Source organism: Mandrillus leucophaeus, unplaced genomic scaffold, assembly GCF_000951045.1.
Source record: "Mandrillus leucophaeus isolate KB7577 unplaced genomic scaffold, Mleu.le_1.0 Scaffold345, whole genome shotgun sequence".
In the NCBI taxonomy this organism is placed as follows: Eukaryota; Metazoa; Chordata; class Mammalia; order Primates; family Cercopithecidae; genus Mandrillus; species Mandrillus leucophaeus.
The window spans coordinates 2,085,611-2,101,071 of NW_012103643.1; the positions used below are offsets into that span (position 1 = coordinate 2,085,611).

A 15,461-nucleotide genomic window follows, 5' to 3' on the forward strand; every position below is an offset into this window, starting at 1 on the left:
TGAAGGTTCTGGTGTGCTCCTTGTCTCTTCCTTCCGGGATCCAGGCTGAAGCAGCAATGGCTGTCTTGGGCAAGTCCTTCCCATGGCTGGAAGGTGGGCACTAAGTCAAATGCCTACACCCAAAGTCATCTGGGCAGTGATGTATGTACCCTGCCTAGTCTAGTGGGAGGTGCTGGAAAATCACATGGCAGAAGGTGCAGATAATGTAATTCTGTGGGAGGAAGTAGAGTTGGACAGTCTACCATGTTGGCCTTTAATCACTTTTAAAGATGTACTCCCAAGGACTGTGGTACCTGGGAATTTGACTTTTGTGTATAATTCCTCCTCTTCTGTGTGGGTCTTTGGGGGACAGGTAGTGGAGACGATGTCATTACCTTGGCTGATAATATCCTGGAAGTTTGGTTGATGAGTTACTTAATACCTATAGACAAAATAATATAGCTGCTTAAAAATTATTTTAACCCTTGGTTATACTAATGGTACTACAGCTCAGTAATAATGACAGTGATGATTATAATAATCCCAATCAAGGGAGGCAGTAATGCTTTGTACTCCGTACTGATGGAGCCACATCTCAGCATGGTAGCCTATTTTGGTGGCTCGAGAAGGGCCATCCCAACTGCACTGCGTTCAGTGGAGGGTTGCCAGGTTGCTACTATATAGGAAACTCAGCTCAGTTTGGAAGGAGGTCAGTGACTCCAGTGAGAAAAGCAGATGTGACTGTTGTGAGGCAGACATTGAACTTGCATCAGGCTCTCTGGATCATTGTGTCTAGATGGCTCTGCAACCAGCACTTGTCTGAGACAGTTTAGCATGTGACCGCTGGGGGCAAGTGACTACATACACCTCATGGTCTGTTGGGGTTCCAGCACTCACGCTGCCCGTGCCAATAGAGGAATCTTCAAACTCTTCATTTGGCTTCTCTCTCCCTCATCTAAAGTGAAATAAAGTCATCTTTGAAATGGATTGGAAGAAGAAATAATTTGCTTACACTTCCAAAAAGTGGATACTCACTGGTGGAAATGTCTGCAGTTATCTGGGGGTGGATCTTTGTCGTAGACAACCATTAGCATCTCCTTGGGAAACTCTCTCTGTTTGAACACAAAACATCTCCAGTTTCGTAGATCAGTTTTAACAGACTAACTGCATGTGAATTTCAGAGCCCCAGTTTGTACCTATTTGCCATCTTATTCTGAAATTCTAGTAGACAAACATGGCGTAAAGAGGGGAAAAAAAAGACGAGCCTTTTCTCTCCCCTGTATTCCGTGTGTTTCTTTGGGAATAGAGAGGATTTATTTTTCAATTAGGAGATTTCATATGAGTTAAAGGATTTTCTTGTTAAAATTTCATTGTATTGTTCCTAGCTCAAACATGGCTAGAACATAATGATACTATTATTTCCCATTGGAAAGGTATTGTATCTTCAGCCTGTTTTGATGGGATATTGTATCCTCAGCCTGTTTGCTGGTGGTGATTGAGACAGTCACAAATCGAAAGTGTTTTTTAAAAATGTAATCTGTCATTTTGGTGCTATTTCTTTTCTCAAAAACATGAAATTGACAAGTAAGAATTTTATATATTTATGGTGTACAGCGTGATGTTTTGATATGTTACATTGTGGAATGGCTAAATCAAGCAGTTTAACTTACGCATTATCTCGTATATTTAAGGAAATGTTTTTAGGAGCAGTATTTTCTTGAAGTAAAATTAATACCAGTGTGCTGAATTTTCAGACGTCATGAAAATCTGAGTGTTAATAATACTGCCCAGTAAGCTTTGTCACGTCTCTGGCTTTCAGGTTGCAGATCTGAGCATGGGGGACCTGCTTTTGCACACCACCGTGATCTGGTTGAACCCGCCGGCCTCGCTGGGCAAGTGGAAAAAGGAACCAGAGCTGGCAGCCTTTGGTGTGTATCAGAAAAGAGTTTTACGGAGGGGGAAAAGTCTAGCTTATTTTTCAAAACAAGAACATTTCTTTTTCAAGACCCAACTGATTAAAAATAAAGTTAATTGCAGTTACTTGAATGGGTCTTCCTGCCGTAGCCACCAACATCTCGCAAACACTAAATGAAACCTTCGAGTTAAATTACACTGTGTGGTCACTCAGCCACATGGGTGGGCGGAAGTGGCTGTGCCCAAGTCTATCCCAGACATAAACACACAGGCAGGAAAAGAATTTTTTTTCTTTTTCTTTTTTTTTGGGGGGGGGGGGCTGCTGCTCTGAGTATCTTTTCAAAATAATGGGTTAATTATAAACCAAGGAAAAATAAAGTGAAAAATCAAGACAAAATGGCCTCTGTTTCTGAGACCCCCAAATCCTAGATCTTTTATTTTCTTCCTGACTTTAAAACCAGGATTTAGGATGCTGGTTCTCAGCTGAGCTGTTGTGGCAAACTCTGGAGTGCCTGGATCAGCTGTGAGGTGCATCTCAATCGCATTGCCACTCAATGCTAGTGAAATTAGAGATGTTTGCGAATGATTTATTCTTTAATAAACCAGTTTAGATGGATGCAATTGCTGCAATTAGAGATCTCATGTGATTGTATTGTAATACGCTTTTTGAGAGAGAGAAAAAACATGGGTTGGCTTACTGGGAATTATGTATAATTTAGGAAACACGGCTTGTTGTTGCAATGGAAATGCTTATTGGCATATTGCTGTGTTGTTCATGAATATAAAACTATCAACACTCCATGCTTTTGTTTTAGGTTGTGTTTTGTCCTAGCCTCCTGCTAAAAGACTCATTGGTAGGAACATAATATAATGGAAATGTGGCTTATTCTCTTGCCTTATATTATTTGTGTGGGCTTGTGGGGAACGGAGGTTGCTTACTCCTTCTTAACTAAACTTTTTTTTTCCTCCATGATGTGAACAAAGTATCCCCAATCGGAATGTCCTAGTGATTTTAAAATCAAAGTATTTCATGCAAAGATTCATTGGACTTTCTATTTAGATCACTTATTCTTCACTGAAAAGTTACTGATATTCCTAGAATTTGCAAAGAGCCCCTGTAGCTGTTGATGCCATTTCATTAAAAATAACAAAGGAGGCCAGGTGCGGTGGCTCACACCTGTAATCCCAGCACTTTGGGAGGCCAAGGCGGACGGATCACTTGAGGTCAGGAGTTCAAGACTAACCTGGCTAATATGGTAAAACCCCATCCTTACTAAAAATCCAAAAATTAGCTGGATGTGGTGGCAGGCACCTGTAATCCCAGCTACTTGAGAGGCTGAGGCAGGAGAATCGCTTGTACCCGGGAAGCAGAGGTTGTAGTGAGCTGAGATTGTGCCACTGGACTCCAGCAAGACTCTGTCTAAAACAAAAGAAGACAAAACAAAATATATAAATGCAGAGAAAGCATGTGACTAAATAGGCCATTCAAAGGAATATTGGGGGTATTTTAACAAGTTGTTAGTTTTTGATGGGGTAGGTGTTTTGGGGGAGGGGGGCAGTAGTATTTGCTTTCTTTTCAACATTACCACTTGTGTTTCTTCTATAGTGATTTCTTCTTGGAGGAGTCTGGGATCTCCCTGATGCTGCTTAATGGGTCATTCATGGGATGGAGGATATTGATATAAATGACCCACACCATGATGTAGGACTAGAGGTCAACATTTAGATTCATTATGGCTTTGCCCTCAATTTTACAGATTCACTGCAGTTGGAAATCAACAGATTTAGAATAAGAAAATAATTTAAGTAGGAGAAAATGGGTTGACAAACTCTTTTCTGTTTTTTTTTTTTTTTTTTGGAGGGTGGGTGGTACGGAGTCTCGCTATGTCTCCAGGCTGGAGTGCAATGGTGCATTCTCAGGTCACTGCAACCTCTGCCTCCCGGGTTCAAGCAATTCGTCTGTCTCAGCCTCCCGAGTAGCTGGAACTATAGGTGTGCGCCATGGCGCCCAGCTAATTTTTGTATTTTTAGTAGAGACAGAGTTTCACCATATTGAAGCATGATCTCAATCTCTTGACCTTGTGATCTGCCTGCCTCGGCCTCCCAAAGTGTTGGGATTACAGACATGAGCCACCGTGCCTGGCCCTCTTTTCTTTTAAAGGCTACGTGGTACATTTTAGGCTTTGGGCCAGGAGGCCACATGCTTTTCCACTGGAGCCAGAAGCAGCCGTAGATAACGTGTAAATGAATGAGATGGCTGGATCCGCGGTTGGATCAGCAGCTGCACCACACAGGTGGCAGCAGTCCTGGGTCTGGCCTGAGGGCCCTTGTTTGCCAGCCCATGGTGTAAGTGATTCAGGAAAATGCTGGTTTTGAGGTTGGGGATTTAGGTGCCACTTTCTGCACAGGCTCAGATAGTGGACTCTGCATTACTCTGTTCCCTGCCTCCTGGGCTGTTTATGAGAGGTCGGTGTGGGAGCTGCCTCCAGGAAGGTGGGCCCACAACACCTGTCCCAGGTGTAAATGGAGACTGCATACTCCAGCTTCAGAGCATCACACCATCAGCAAACTCAGCAGGGGCCGTAGTTCACAAGAGAAAAACTGAAGGCTCTGAGATACAAGACAGGTTTGTCATTACTCAGAATCCTCTCCAGAGTAAAGGGAAAGAGAAGGGGAAGGATTAAAACTGGGATTATGAACAAAGGCTGTAGTCATGATGAGCTTCTGTGGATTCCCAGTCGTTAAAGAGACAAGTTTGATGGTTTGGGTGTGATTTCAAGTAGTAAGGCAGAACTAGCAGAGAGGCTGAGCAAGGAGTTGAAATAAGGAAGAGTTGCTGTGAAGGAAGGATCACGGTTCCCCTCAGTCGGCAGATTTGGGGTTAAAATGTGGTTGTCATCTTGTTTTGGTTTAAACCTCTAACCTCAGGAAATAGTGCAGCTTTCTGCTGAAACCGAAGTCGACTTGCTGCCAACGAAGCACCTTGATGTTTCACTCACAGGCTGGCTCATGTGTACCAAATGTTGGTGATCGTTGCCTTCAACAAAAAACAAACACAAATAGAAACAGGCTTCTGCCTTGAAGGGTATTTGACATTCACGTTTTTGGGCACAGAGTGGAAGCTTTAGGCTGGCAAAGGTAGCGTGAGTTTTGGAGATCATCAAGGCCGTGTCTGAAGGGATTGGGCAACGCTGTGGAGTCACTTGAGGAACACTATCTCCGAGGGTTCGGGGAAGTTTAAGGGAGAAGCGGAGGTCCCGGTGCCAGGCTAACGCTCATTCTCTGGCCCTCCTGCTGTGATCCACGATGGTTAAGATTGAGGGACATGGGGGCAGTCATACCACTGAGCTGTGGTCCCAGTGGCAGGGTGGCACTTCTGAGATGAGAGGCATTGGGGTAGAGCCCTTTCATTTCTAAGAGGACCTAGCTGTCCCAGCCTCTGTGATTTCTGAAGGCTTCATAGTGGGAATGAAGGGCCTTCTCAGGTTGCTTGTGCTTAGCTACTATGAAGAACCTGGTGTGGCCGCTTCAGGTCAGTGTGAACCTTTGGAGGGAATCTGCCAGTCTGTGCTCTGGGAACCTGGAGGGGTCAGATGCTGTGAGGTGTGAAGGGCTATGGGCAGTCTAGACCTAGTGGCTGGAGTCAGTTTCTCTGCATCTCAGGGCTTATTTCCCTGCAGTGGAGATTAGCATGATCTTACACAAAGAGGAGACAAGACCGGCTTGCCCTACGTAGGATGGAAATTGAACCAGATACTTCCGGTTGGCCTCCAAAGGGCCTGTGAGCCTGGTGGCCCATCCCTGAGAATTCTCTGAGTGCTTGTTCCTTTTGTAATTCTGTGTCTGGTATACAAGGCTGTGCCTCCTTCAGCTGCTGTGTGACTGGGGTATTCCTTGGGGTCAGAGTATGAAGGGATAATGGAGACTATCTTAGTCCATTTGGGCTGCTATAACAAAATATCATAAACTGGCCAGCTTCCAAACAACAGATTTATTTCTCACAGTTGTGGAGGCTGGAAGTCCAAGATCCTGCTTTCTCATACTTCCTAGCTGTGGCTTCACATGGCGAAAGGGTCAAGGCATCTCTCTCAAGTCTCTTTTATAAGGACACTAATCCCATTCATGAGGACAGAGTCCTCACGGCCTGATCACTTCTCAAAGGCCCACCTCCTGAAACCACAAGGGTGATTGGTTTCAAGGTATGAATTTTGGGGAAACACAAACATGTGGACCATAGCAGAGACCCTGACACAGAGAACGAAGGACAGGCAGGAGTCGGTCACCCTTCCAGTCCTTCTGGGTGCCAACTCTACTTCCCCTTCTAGGAAGAATCAGAATCACTGCATATTAAATGTGCTTGGCATTGCTTAACGAATTCTCTGGAAGATTATGCATAACTCCGTTGTATCTCCCCACCCCCGAAAGAATATAAGAATGAAACTACTACATGTTTACCACTCCTAGAGAGCTGACTCTGATTCAGTCATTCTGGAGGAAGTACAGTTGAATTCTATTTCATAAACTCATTTTTGTTTCTTCAGGTGAAACGATGAGTTATATTTCCTAAATTATCGCTGTCTATGTGCACTATTACCTTAATCTGCATAAGTATAAATCATCTTCAGCAATTGCATTGTTATTGTGAAAGACATTTATATTATTCCTCCATCGACTGAATTAGTACAGTTTTGTTGAATATGTATCAGCTGAAGTTTTAACCTTGAAATGATAGTATACCTAACGTATTGTACCCAAAAGTGTTTTGAGGCATAGGTTATTTCCATTGATGTAGGCTTTCTGTGTTTATTTTGAACCTGGAAAATTGCGTGTCTCAATAGGCTTTTGATTTTCACTGATGTGATGAATGAATGGGAGGTGTGTGGGAGTCAGTTAACTGGGATCTCAACGTCCTCTGCATAACTGTAGTGTTTATTACCACAAGTTAGTGATGTCAAGAGGAAAACCCTACACATAACATGCCATAACTATCTTTATTTTATTTTTTCCAGTCTTCAAAACTGCTGTGGTCCTTGTGTATAAAGATGGTTCCAAACAGAAGAAGAAACTTGTAAGACTTCTTTTGTCACCTGATGGTTTGAAACTATTTCTCTATCTGCTTGTCAGTTATGTCTGCATAATTCTACCATTTTGTCAGTATGAGCCTTTTTATGATCTTGTTTATTTCTTAAGCATTGCTAAGGATGCCTGAGATCACCCATCCTGCCCTCTTTTCAGGCAGGCTTATGTTTAGAGCACAAAAATGAATTGGTCTCATTTTTGTGAATTGGAACCAATTGGACTCAATTGCTGATTGGGTCTGCCATGGCCCAGAACCTTCCTAACGCTACTTTTCCCCTTCTACTTCTCCCCCTACTTTTGCCCCTGTTCTTGTTTTGGGATCCCTTTTCTCCTCTTCCCTGTGTGTGTCTCTCTTCACTGCATTTGCTTAGCAAACGTATTTGCCCACCCTCCCCTCAACGTATTTATCACGCAGCCTCTCACGCCCTGCTGGATGAACAGGAGCTCGTGGGGGTGAAGATCCTTTGGGCACGCCTGGAGTTACTGCGTGAGAGTCTGTCGCTGGTTTAGCAAATGCAGGGAACTGGTCCGGGGCAGGTTAGATTCTTCTTACGCAGCTGACTCCTCCTCCCCTGCAGGTGGGATCCCACAGGCTTTCCATTTATGAGGACTGGGACCCCTGCAGATTTCGACACATGATCCCCACGGAAGCGCTGCAGGTTCGAGCTCTGGCGAGTGCAGGTAAACTCTCACCTGTGCTGGGTATTTCACACACTTATCTCTGGTGTGTGTAGGAATTACTTGTTTGAATCCACACTCTAGGTCTAACCCTTCTACTGTCTTTTTTTTTTTTTCCTTTTTTTTTCTATGCTTAACTCTCTTGTCTCTCAGTCTCTTTATGGCCTCTTATTTACCCAGCCATTGATTAAATATTGAATGAATGAATGAATGAATGAATGAATGAATGAATGAATGAATGAACTGAGTGAATGGATGTGTAATGTCTTCAAAATTCCTGGAAGAGATTCTAGTTATTCCATTCTGTACATCAATACTATAGCGACTGCCATCTGAGTACAGTGAGCCTGTGCTTCTCGAAACAATCCTTGAGACTGTGAGCAGACAAAGTCCAGGTAAACTACTCCCTTGCCTTTCAACGGAGAGATCCAAATATACCGCCCAAAGCACTAAAAAGCATTGACTACACGTTTTTTCCCTAAAGTATTACAAATCTTTATCTTTGGTATTAGTGTGAAGGCTTTTGAATGTTGATTCTTTTTTAAATTTATTTTAATTGTTTTAGAGACAGGATCTCATTCCGTTGCCCAGGCTGGAGAGCAGTGGTGCTGTCGTACCTCACTGTGGCCTCAAATTTCTAGGCTCAAGCTATCCTTTCCAAGTACCTGGGACTACAGGCGTGTGCCAACACACCCAGCTAGTTTTTTAAATATTTTGTAGAAGTGGAGTTTTGCTATTTTGCCCAAGCTGATCTTGAACTCCTGGGCTCAAGCAAGCCTCCCGCCTTGGCCTCCCAAAGTGCTGGGATTACAGACGTGAGCTGCCACGCCCAGTCTGAAATGTCGGTTCTTTTTCTGTGATCCACATAGCCGTGAAGTAAGTTGTTGGGTAGCTGTGAGTATACTTGATAATATAATTAGACGATGCTTTAAACACATGAGTAGCAGGGTACTGACTAAGAAAAGTGATATTTTTGTGACTCAGAAGCTCCCCATCCTGGGCCTAATTTGAGGCCAAGTTCTCGAGAGGAGGGAGGGGCTGTGTGGCTCTCCCAGGCGCACCCTGGAAAGAGCATCTCTGGGGAGTCAAGTGGACGCTGTAGCCACACCTGTTCCCTGTCCCACTTGGACAGCAGGTGCAGCTTTGGTAAAGAAAAGCCCCGGCGGTGGAGACCGGCAGGTGTGTGATCAAGTGAATTTCTGTGTGATACTTTTGGCATCTAAAGTGAACATTAAGTTCTTACTATCCAATTTCTGTTGTGTAGCCTCTCCTTGTTTCCACTTGCCATAAGCAGTAAAACTGGATCTGATCCTCAGAAAACCAACTCACACTAGTCCAACATCATGAGGAGAACCTCTTGCCATATTGTGTCCACTTTGAGTTACTCTTCCAAATTAAAGGTGTTTCTCCCTTCACAGTTTTTCTGCCTTATAGGAGGAAATCTCCAATGCACAAACCACGTAGGGCAAATATATTTGGAATGATTATTTGTTTTAGAAGATTTCTCTCTAATCTCCCAGCAGTGATTTGCTGGATGCCCTTTTACTTACGATGTGATTTGCAAAATTGATTTACACGTACATTTGCAGGCACCTGTAAGTCGTGAGTCTAGGGCAGCTACAAATAGCATTTTGAGGTTTGGGCACTTAAATACTAAAGTCTTACTTTGGAATCGTAGGTTATGAATTATCCAGTTCCTTTGTTTCCTCATGCCAGGTTTACAAATGGGAAAGTTTATTTTTGTAGCAGACTGACAGCTTCTAAGCCAGGAATTTCGCCTGCATTGAGGAGTAAACACATAAAGACTTCAAATTTTGAAGACAATGCCATCTTTGTAATACGACGCTCCATTCTCACTCTCTAGTTTTCATTCAAATCAAGTTTAAAACCATCAAGATAAAAGCTTATTTTACTTGAGTTATAAAGACTCGTCAAGATGTTTTTCATTATGAAATCCACTCTAGTGGATTTGAGAATCAGAATGCGGAATTTTAGGTTTTTATCTTAGTTCAGAAAGTTTGTAAAATTTTTTGCAGATAGATTCTGGTTAGGGTTAAATCATGCAACCACAGTGAGGGTTTGTGACCAGGGTTCTGAGCCACTGGATAAAAGTGAGACTTCACAGTGTATGGCCTGAATGTCTGCAGTGAATTGTTCCTTTCACAAACACTTTATTCGTGACTTAAAGTACTATGCCATTATAGGCACTACAGAGCTTCCAAATTATTTTAAAATTGTTCCTTCCTTTCTTGGCATACCATTTCTGCTGTGTTCAAAGTAGACTCCAGGGGGAGGCGGGGGGGCGAGAAACCCCATTAGGTCTCCAGGGCTTTAGGCCCAGCCACCTGGGGGAAGACTCCCTTAACAGACAGCAAGGGCTTACCTGTCATATCACTGGCCAGATGAAATCTGCATAGGAGGCTTTGGCTCCATTTAGTCCAACTGTTGCCAAAACAACTAATCATTTAATTGAAATGCACAGTTCAGTTAAACAGACTGCATGGCTGAAAGAGTGAGTTCAGGCCGGGCGTGGTGGCACACGCCTGTAATCCCAGCACTTTGGGAGGCCGAGGCGAGTGGATCATGAGGTCAGGAGTTCGAGACCAGCCTGACCAACATGGTGAAACCCTGTCTCTACCAAAAATAGAAAAATTATCCAGGCATGGTGGTGTACATCCAGCTACTCAGGAAGCTGAGGCAGGAGAATCGCTCGCTTGAACCCGGGAGGCAGAGGTTGCAGTGAGCTGAGATCATGCCACTGCGCTCCAGCCTGGATGACAGAGCAAGATGCCATCTCAAAAAAAAAAAAAAAGTGAGTTCAGTCACTGGCTGATTGACTGGCCTTTTAGACCGTCTAGAAGATTTTACCAACTGGAAATTTTCCAAGTGTTCTCTTCTTAGCATCCATTAAGCTTTCAGTCACTTCATCTCTTTAGATCGTGGAATAGTAGGAAAATATCTTTGATCTTGTACTTTTCTGCATTATTAATTCTCTATCACAGCTGGAAAATGCTTTTGTAAACATGTAAATAAATCCATTAGAAACATACCCTGATTTCCTGTTGTTTTAATGTCTTTAGACGCAGACGCAAATGCCGTGTGTGAAATTGTCCACGTCAAATCCGAGTCTGAAGGGAGGCCGGAGAGGGTCTTCCACTTGTGCTGCAGGTGAGCCTGGGCCTGTGAGTCGAGGCCGTGATGACAGTTCTGCAGATTGGAATGGTTTGGTGTCTTATGTTGTATTCTGGTGTTTGGTACATTGCTTGTACTGTAACATCGCTGAGATGCAGTAAACGGAGAGTCAGCTGGGAGGAGGTGACAGCATGTGAAGGTGTCATTGGGATTCCTGATGATTTGGAGCACATAGGGAGGTCGCCCTGTGTTGATCACCTGCACGTCTTGAGGGGAAGCTGGGCTCATGTGGGCTTCTACTTATTTGTTATTGTTTCTCTTCTACCCTGCCACCCTCTTTCTTTCCTTCCTTCTCTCCTCTCCCTCCCCTATGAGAATTTGAGGTCTTCCCGCATATGCAACCATTTGTTTTTCTAAAAATATAAGATGGATGACCCCAACAGATGGCATTTAATATATTTGGCTTTAAATGTGCCCATATTGAATCATGCTTTAATTTAATCATAGACACTCAGTGATTTACTCAGTAAATTACCCAGTACCTCACACAGTGAGTACTAATATACTATGGATTATCTACAAAAGACGATAGAATCAATATTGTATGATTAGTAGCAATATTTTATAATGTTAGTATGGTAAGAAGGTACCTTTACCAAGCATAAACTTTGCTAAACACCTTACATTCATTATTTCGGTTAGTCAGACCAGGGTATTAGGTTGGTACAAAAAGAAACTGCAGTTTTTACCATTAAAAGTAATTAAAAGTGCCATTAATTTTAATGGAAAAAACTGCAATTATTTTTTGCACCAGCCTAGTACTATTCTTACTCCAATTTACAAATGGGGAAGCAAGGCTTAGAGATGATACTTTGCCTAAGGCCTCAGAGAAAATGAATGCTGGTGCCGGGCATGGTGGCTCACACCTGTAATCCCAGCAAGACAGGCGGATTACTTGAGGTCAGGAGTTTGAGGCCAGCCTGGCCAACATGGTGAAACCCTGTCTCCACTAAAAATACAAAAATTAGCCAGGTATGGTGGCAGGTGCCTGTAATCACAGCTACTTGGGAGGCTGAGGCAGGAGAATCTCTTGAACCTGGGAGGTGGAAGTTGCAGTGAGCCAAGATCATACCACTCGCCTGGGTGCGAGACTCTGGCTCAAAAAAAGAAACAAAAAGAAAATGAATGGTGGGTTTAACCTCAAAACCCATGTTTTGTGTTGCTACATCAGATCTGTCTGTGTTGGGTGACAGAGGTCAACAAAGGTCAGATCCCCGGAAAGCTGTCAGGACTACAAGTGAAATGTTGTTTGTATAACCCCATGGGGTTTGAGCACCACCTTTACTGTCTGTTTTGGCTCATCTGTTTGTGATTTTGTTGGTAAGGTCCGTGGAGTTCAGTAAGCCTACTTACACGGATGCCGTATGTATTGTTAATAAGGAATACCAGATGAAACTTACCTGGGTAAAAATATTGGGAATATAACAAGAAAAATAACTCTCACCTAGGAAGCACTCTCTTTTTTTTTTTTTTTTTTTTTTTTTTAAACCATGGGAATTGGGACTTGGGAAGATTTGATAGTTCTTTACAGCCTTAATATATACATGTTGAAATGTGTCATGGGAATCGTTGATATTTACCAGGAGGGAGCTCAGCTCTAGAGGACATTAGGAACGTTGAGACATCAGCCTTTGGGTGCTCTGCAGAGCTGCAAGAATCTTGTGGTTCATTTGCCCTCAAAAACATTTTACAGTGAAAAGCTCTGTCTTAAGTGCCAGGAGCAGACTTTGGCAGCTTCGTGGTACAAACTCCCACTGTCCATAGACCTGTTCGTTAATGGGCTGCTCTGCCCCACATCGGTGACAAGAGATGGATCACAAAGCATGAAGGGAAAAGAATTATGTGCTCTTTCTCCCTGGCTGTAAAATCACCACTCAGCATAGAAATTGGAGTCAAGGCCTCAGTCTTCAGCCTTTGGCCCTAAGGGTTATTTGTTTGGTTGCACCTGATAACCTTAGAAGTTCCCCATGTGTTAAGCCCTGGTTCTCTAACATCTGTAAATCTTTTCCTAGCTCCCCGGAGAGCCGAAAGGATTTCCTGAAGGCCGTGCATTCAATCCTGCGCGATAAGCACAGAAGACAGCTCCTCAAAACCGAGAGCCTTCCCTCATCCCAGCAATATGTCCCTTTTGGAGGGAAAAGATTGTGTGCACTGAAGGGGGCCAGGCCGGCCATGAGCAGGGCAGGTACTGTGGGGATTCAGACGTTCAAGATTCCCGTCACCCCTACTCCGCAGTAGAACTCCAGTGAGCTTGACCTCCTTGTTGAGTGGGGGTGAGGTGTGGCCTGGTGGGGACTGATGTAGGAGGACGGTTCTTCCCTGGTGTGAGGTTCCTTGCCCTTGCCTCCTTCCTGGTGGCTCCTGGGGATCCGCCCTATATCTACATTCCTCTTGTCCTCCCTCAAGCCTTCCTTTTGCCTCCCTTCTCCTTTTGGCTGGTGAGCTCCTCTCTCATTTGCCAAGCCGGGATGCAGACACATCCTCTTTCTGGAGAGGCTGTCTCCGCCTGCTTGCAGAATGAGAGTCGCTGCTTTGCATGACGGCCAGCTTTGTCTAGCAGAAAGCCGTGTGTCACATTTCAGCAAGGTCACAGCCCTCTGTTCTGAGAGCATGGTGGCTTCACGGTCTGGCAGCACAGCAATGCCTGCTCTGAGTAGTAAGGGTTCTAGGTTTGGTAGCCCACATGACACTTCCAGTTTTTATGCTGGCCTTGTGCCTGCAGCTTTATTTTTAGTCTCCATGTTAATTTGGGGAAGCCTCGAACTATTCTTGGAAACAAGAATCTAGAGTTTAAATGGCCCTAGCATAAATATTCTTGTAGGACTTAATCCATTACGGTGGAGCAGTGGAGAAGTAAAATAAATACGACCACCCGTTAATGGTAGCAAAATTTGTCTAGGGATAAAGCTGTTTTCATACTTAGGGACTTAATGACATCAAGATACTAACATTTTTATCAAAACTTTCTTAACAGGCAGCCTAGAATTTTGCAGGGAGGAGGATTTCATTAAAAGAGGCCCCCTTTGCACTTGCCAGAAAAGTGTCTGGCCTTTGTCCCCATTACCATTCTACCTGTTGAAGAGGCATGGACAGAAGTATGAACGCCTGAAGGTTTTCATAGACAAAACCTCCCTGGCTTGACATGGGATATTACGTTCTTTAAGAACCTTAAATTTGGCCGGGCGCGGTGGCTCAAGCCTGTAATCCCAGCACTTTGGGAGGCCGAGACGGGCGGATCACGAGGTCAGGAGATCGAGACCATCCTGGCTAACACGGTGAAACCCCGTCTCTACTAAAAAAATACAAAAAACTAGCCGGGCAAGGTGGCGGCGCCTGTAATCCCAGCTACTCGGGAGGCTGAGGCAGGAGAATGGCGTAAACCCGGGAGGCGGAGCTTGCAGTGAGCTGAGATCCGGCCACTGCACTGCAGCCTGGGTGACAGAGCGAGACTCCGTCTCAAAAAAAAAAGAAAAAGAACCTTAAATTTAACTAATGTTCGGGGACTAGTTAGTGTAAACCTCTTCTCCAATCAGTTGATAAGTGTTTATTGAAAGCTTAGTGCAGTGAACACCCAGCACTTTGCTAAGTTTTCTGAGGTATCCTAAGAGTCTTGTATACCTCCATATGCACAGTTTCTCATGGGCTCCCCATGGAAGAATAGTTTATTGGTCCTTTATAACTCACTTAAGAGATTTTTATCTTGGATTTGTCTTATCTGCCCTTCTTGTTTGCTAGGGAAATGTTTAAAAAGGTTTGGAAATACGTGTCTCAACCTCAGGGAACTCACCTGTTTCAGTTGTTAATCAACGAACCTAAATTCAGGGCTGCATTTACTTTGAAACTAAGCATGGTTAGTCTGTCACTCAGTTTTTGGGCTGAGATGCATGTGGAAAGAAAACAAAACCAGCCCACAATTTAGCACCATCATCCATCATGATTACCAAGAGAAAGCCTTGATGTCATAGCCTTTGGATTTAGCTGATTGAGAGATTTTTCTGCCTGATGGCTCATTTTTGGCTGAAGAAAGTCTGTATCACTTTGCTTCGGAGGCATCTCACTGTCCTCAGAATCTTCATGTTAGAGGAGTTTAAAATGGTGCCTGAGTAGAACAGCACAGCAATACCCGGCAGTCTTAACAGTGAACACTGGAAATAGTCAAGGATTGCATCCCTAAAAGACTGGGAAGAACCCAGTAATGGTAGCCGGATTCCTAAGCATACTAGGAACAGATACTCATGCTTCATTTTGCTTTGTCCTGAATACACAGCTAGTTTATTTCTCCCTCTGTTCTGTGTGGCTAGGATAATAAAGCCAAATACTCTGCCTCCGTATTAAGCCTAAAGTGCTATATACATCTGCCAATAACTGAATTAAAAGATTTTTTTCTTTGTTCTACTTTCTAAGAAAATTTTCAAACTTATAGAAGAGCTGAAAGAATTCCCACCTACCATGTATATTCTATATTTTTCTATCTTCTCATTATCACTCATCTATTAGAATCCATCTATCATTCGTCACCTCATCTTATTTTTGACACATTTCAAAGATGTAGACATTAACACACTTTACCCCTAGATACTTCAGCATGCAAATCATGAACAGATATTTCCAGTGGCTTT

General features: G+C 43.6%; 1 protein-coding gene across 2 annotated transcripts in view; it reads left to right on the forward strand.

The window, feature by feature from the left end:
• The window catches only part of TIAM1 (T-cell lymphoma invasion and metastasis 1), a 364,694-nt gene that overhangs the window by 345,242 nt on the left and 3,991 nt on the right, over positions 1–15,461 (forward strand). For both annotated transcript variants that reach the window (XM_011989052.1, XM_011989053.1), the window contains exons 23-27: positions 1,799–1,907; positions 6,903–6,961; positions 7,551–7,653; positions 10,731–10,818; positions 12,855–13,027. In XM_011989052.1, coding sequence (XP_011844442.1) covers positions 1,799–1,907; positions 6,903–6,961; positions 7,551–7,653; positions 10,731–10,818; positions 12,855–13,027 — 532 coding nt within the window. The remainder of the gene's footprint in view (positions 1–1,798; positions 1,908–6,902; positions 6,962–7,550; positions 7,654–10,730; positions 10,819–12,854; positions 13,028–15,461) is intronic.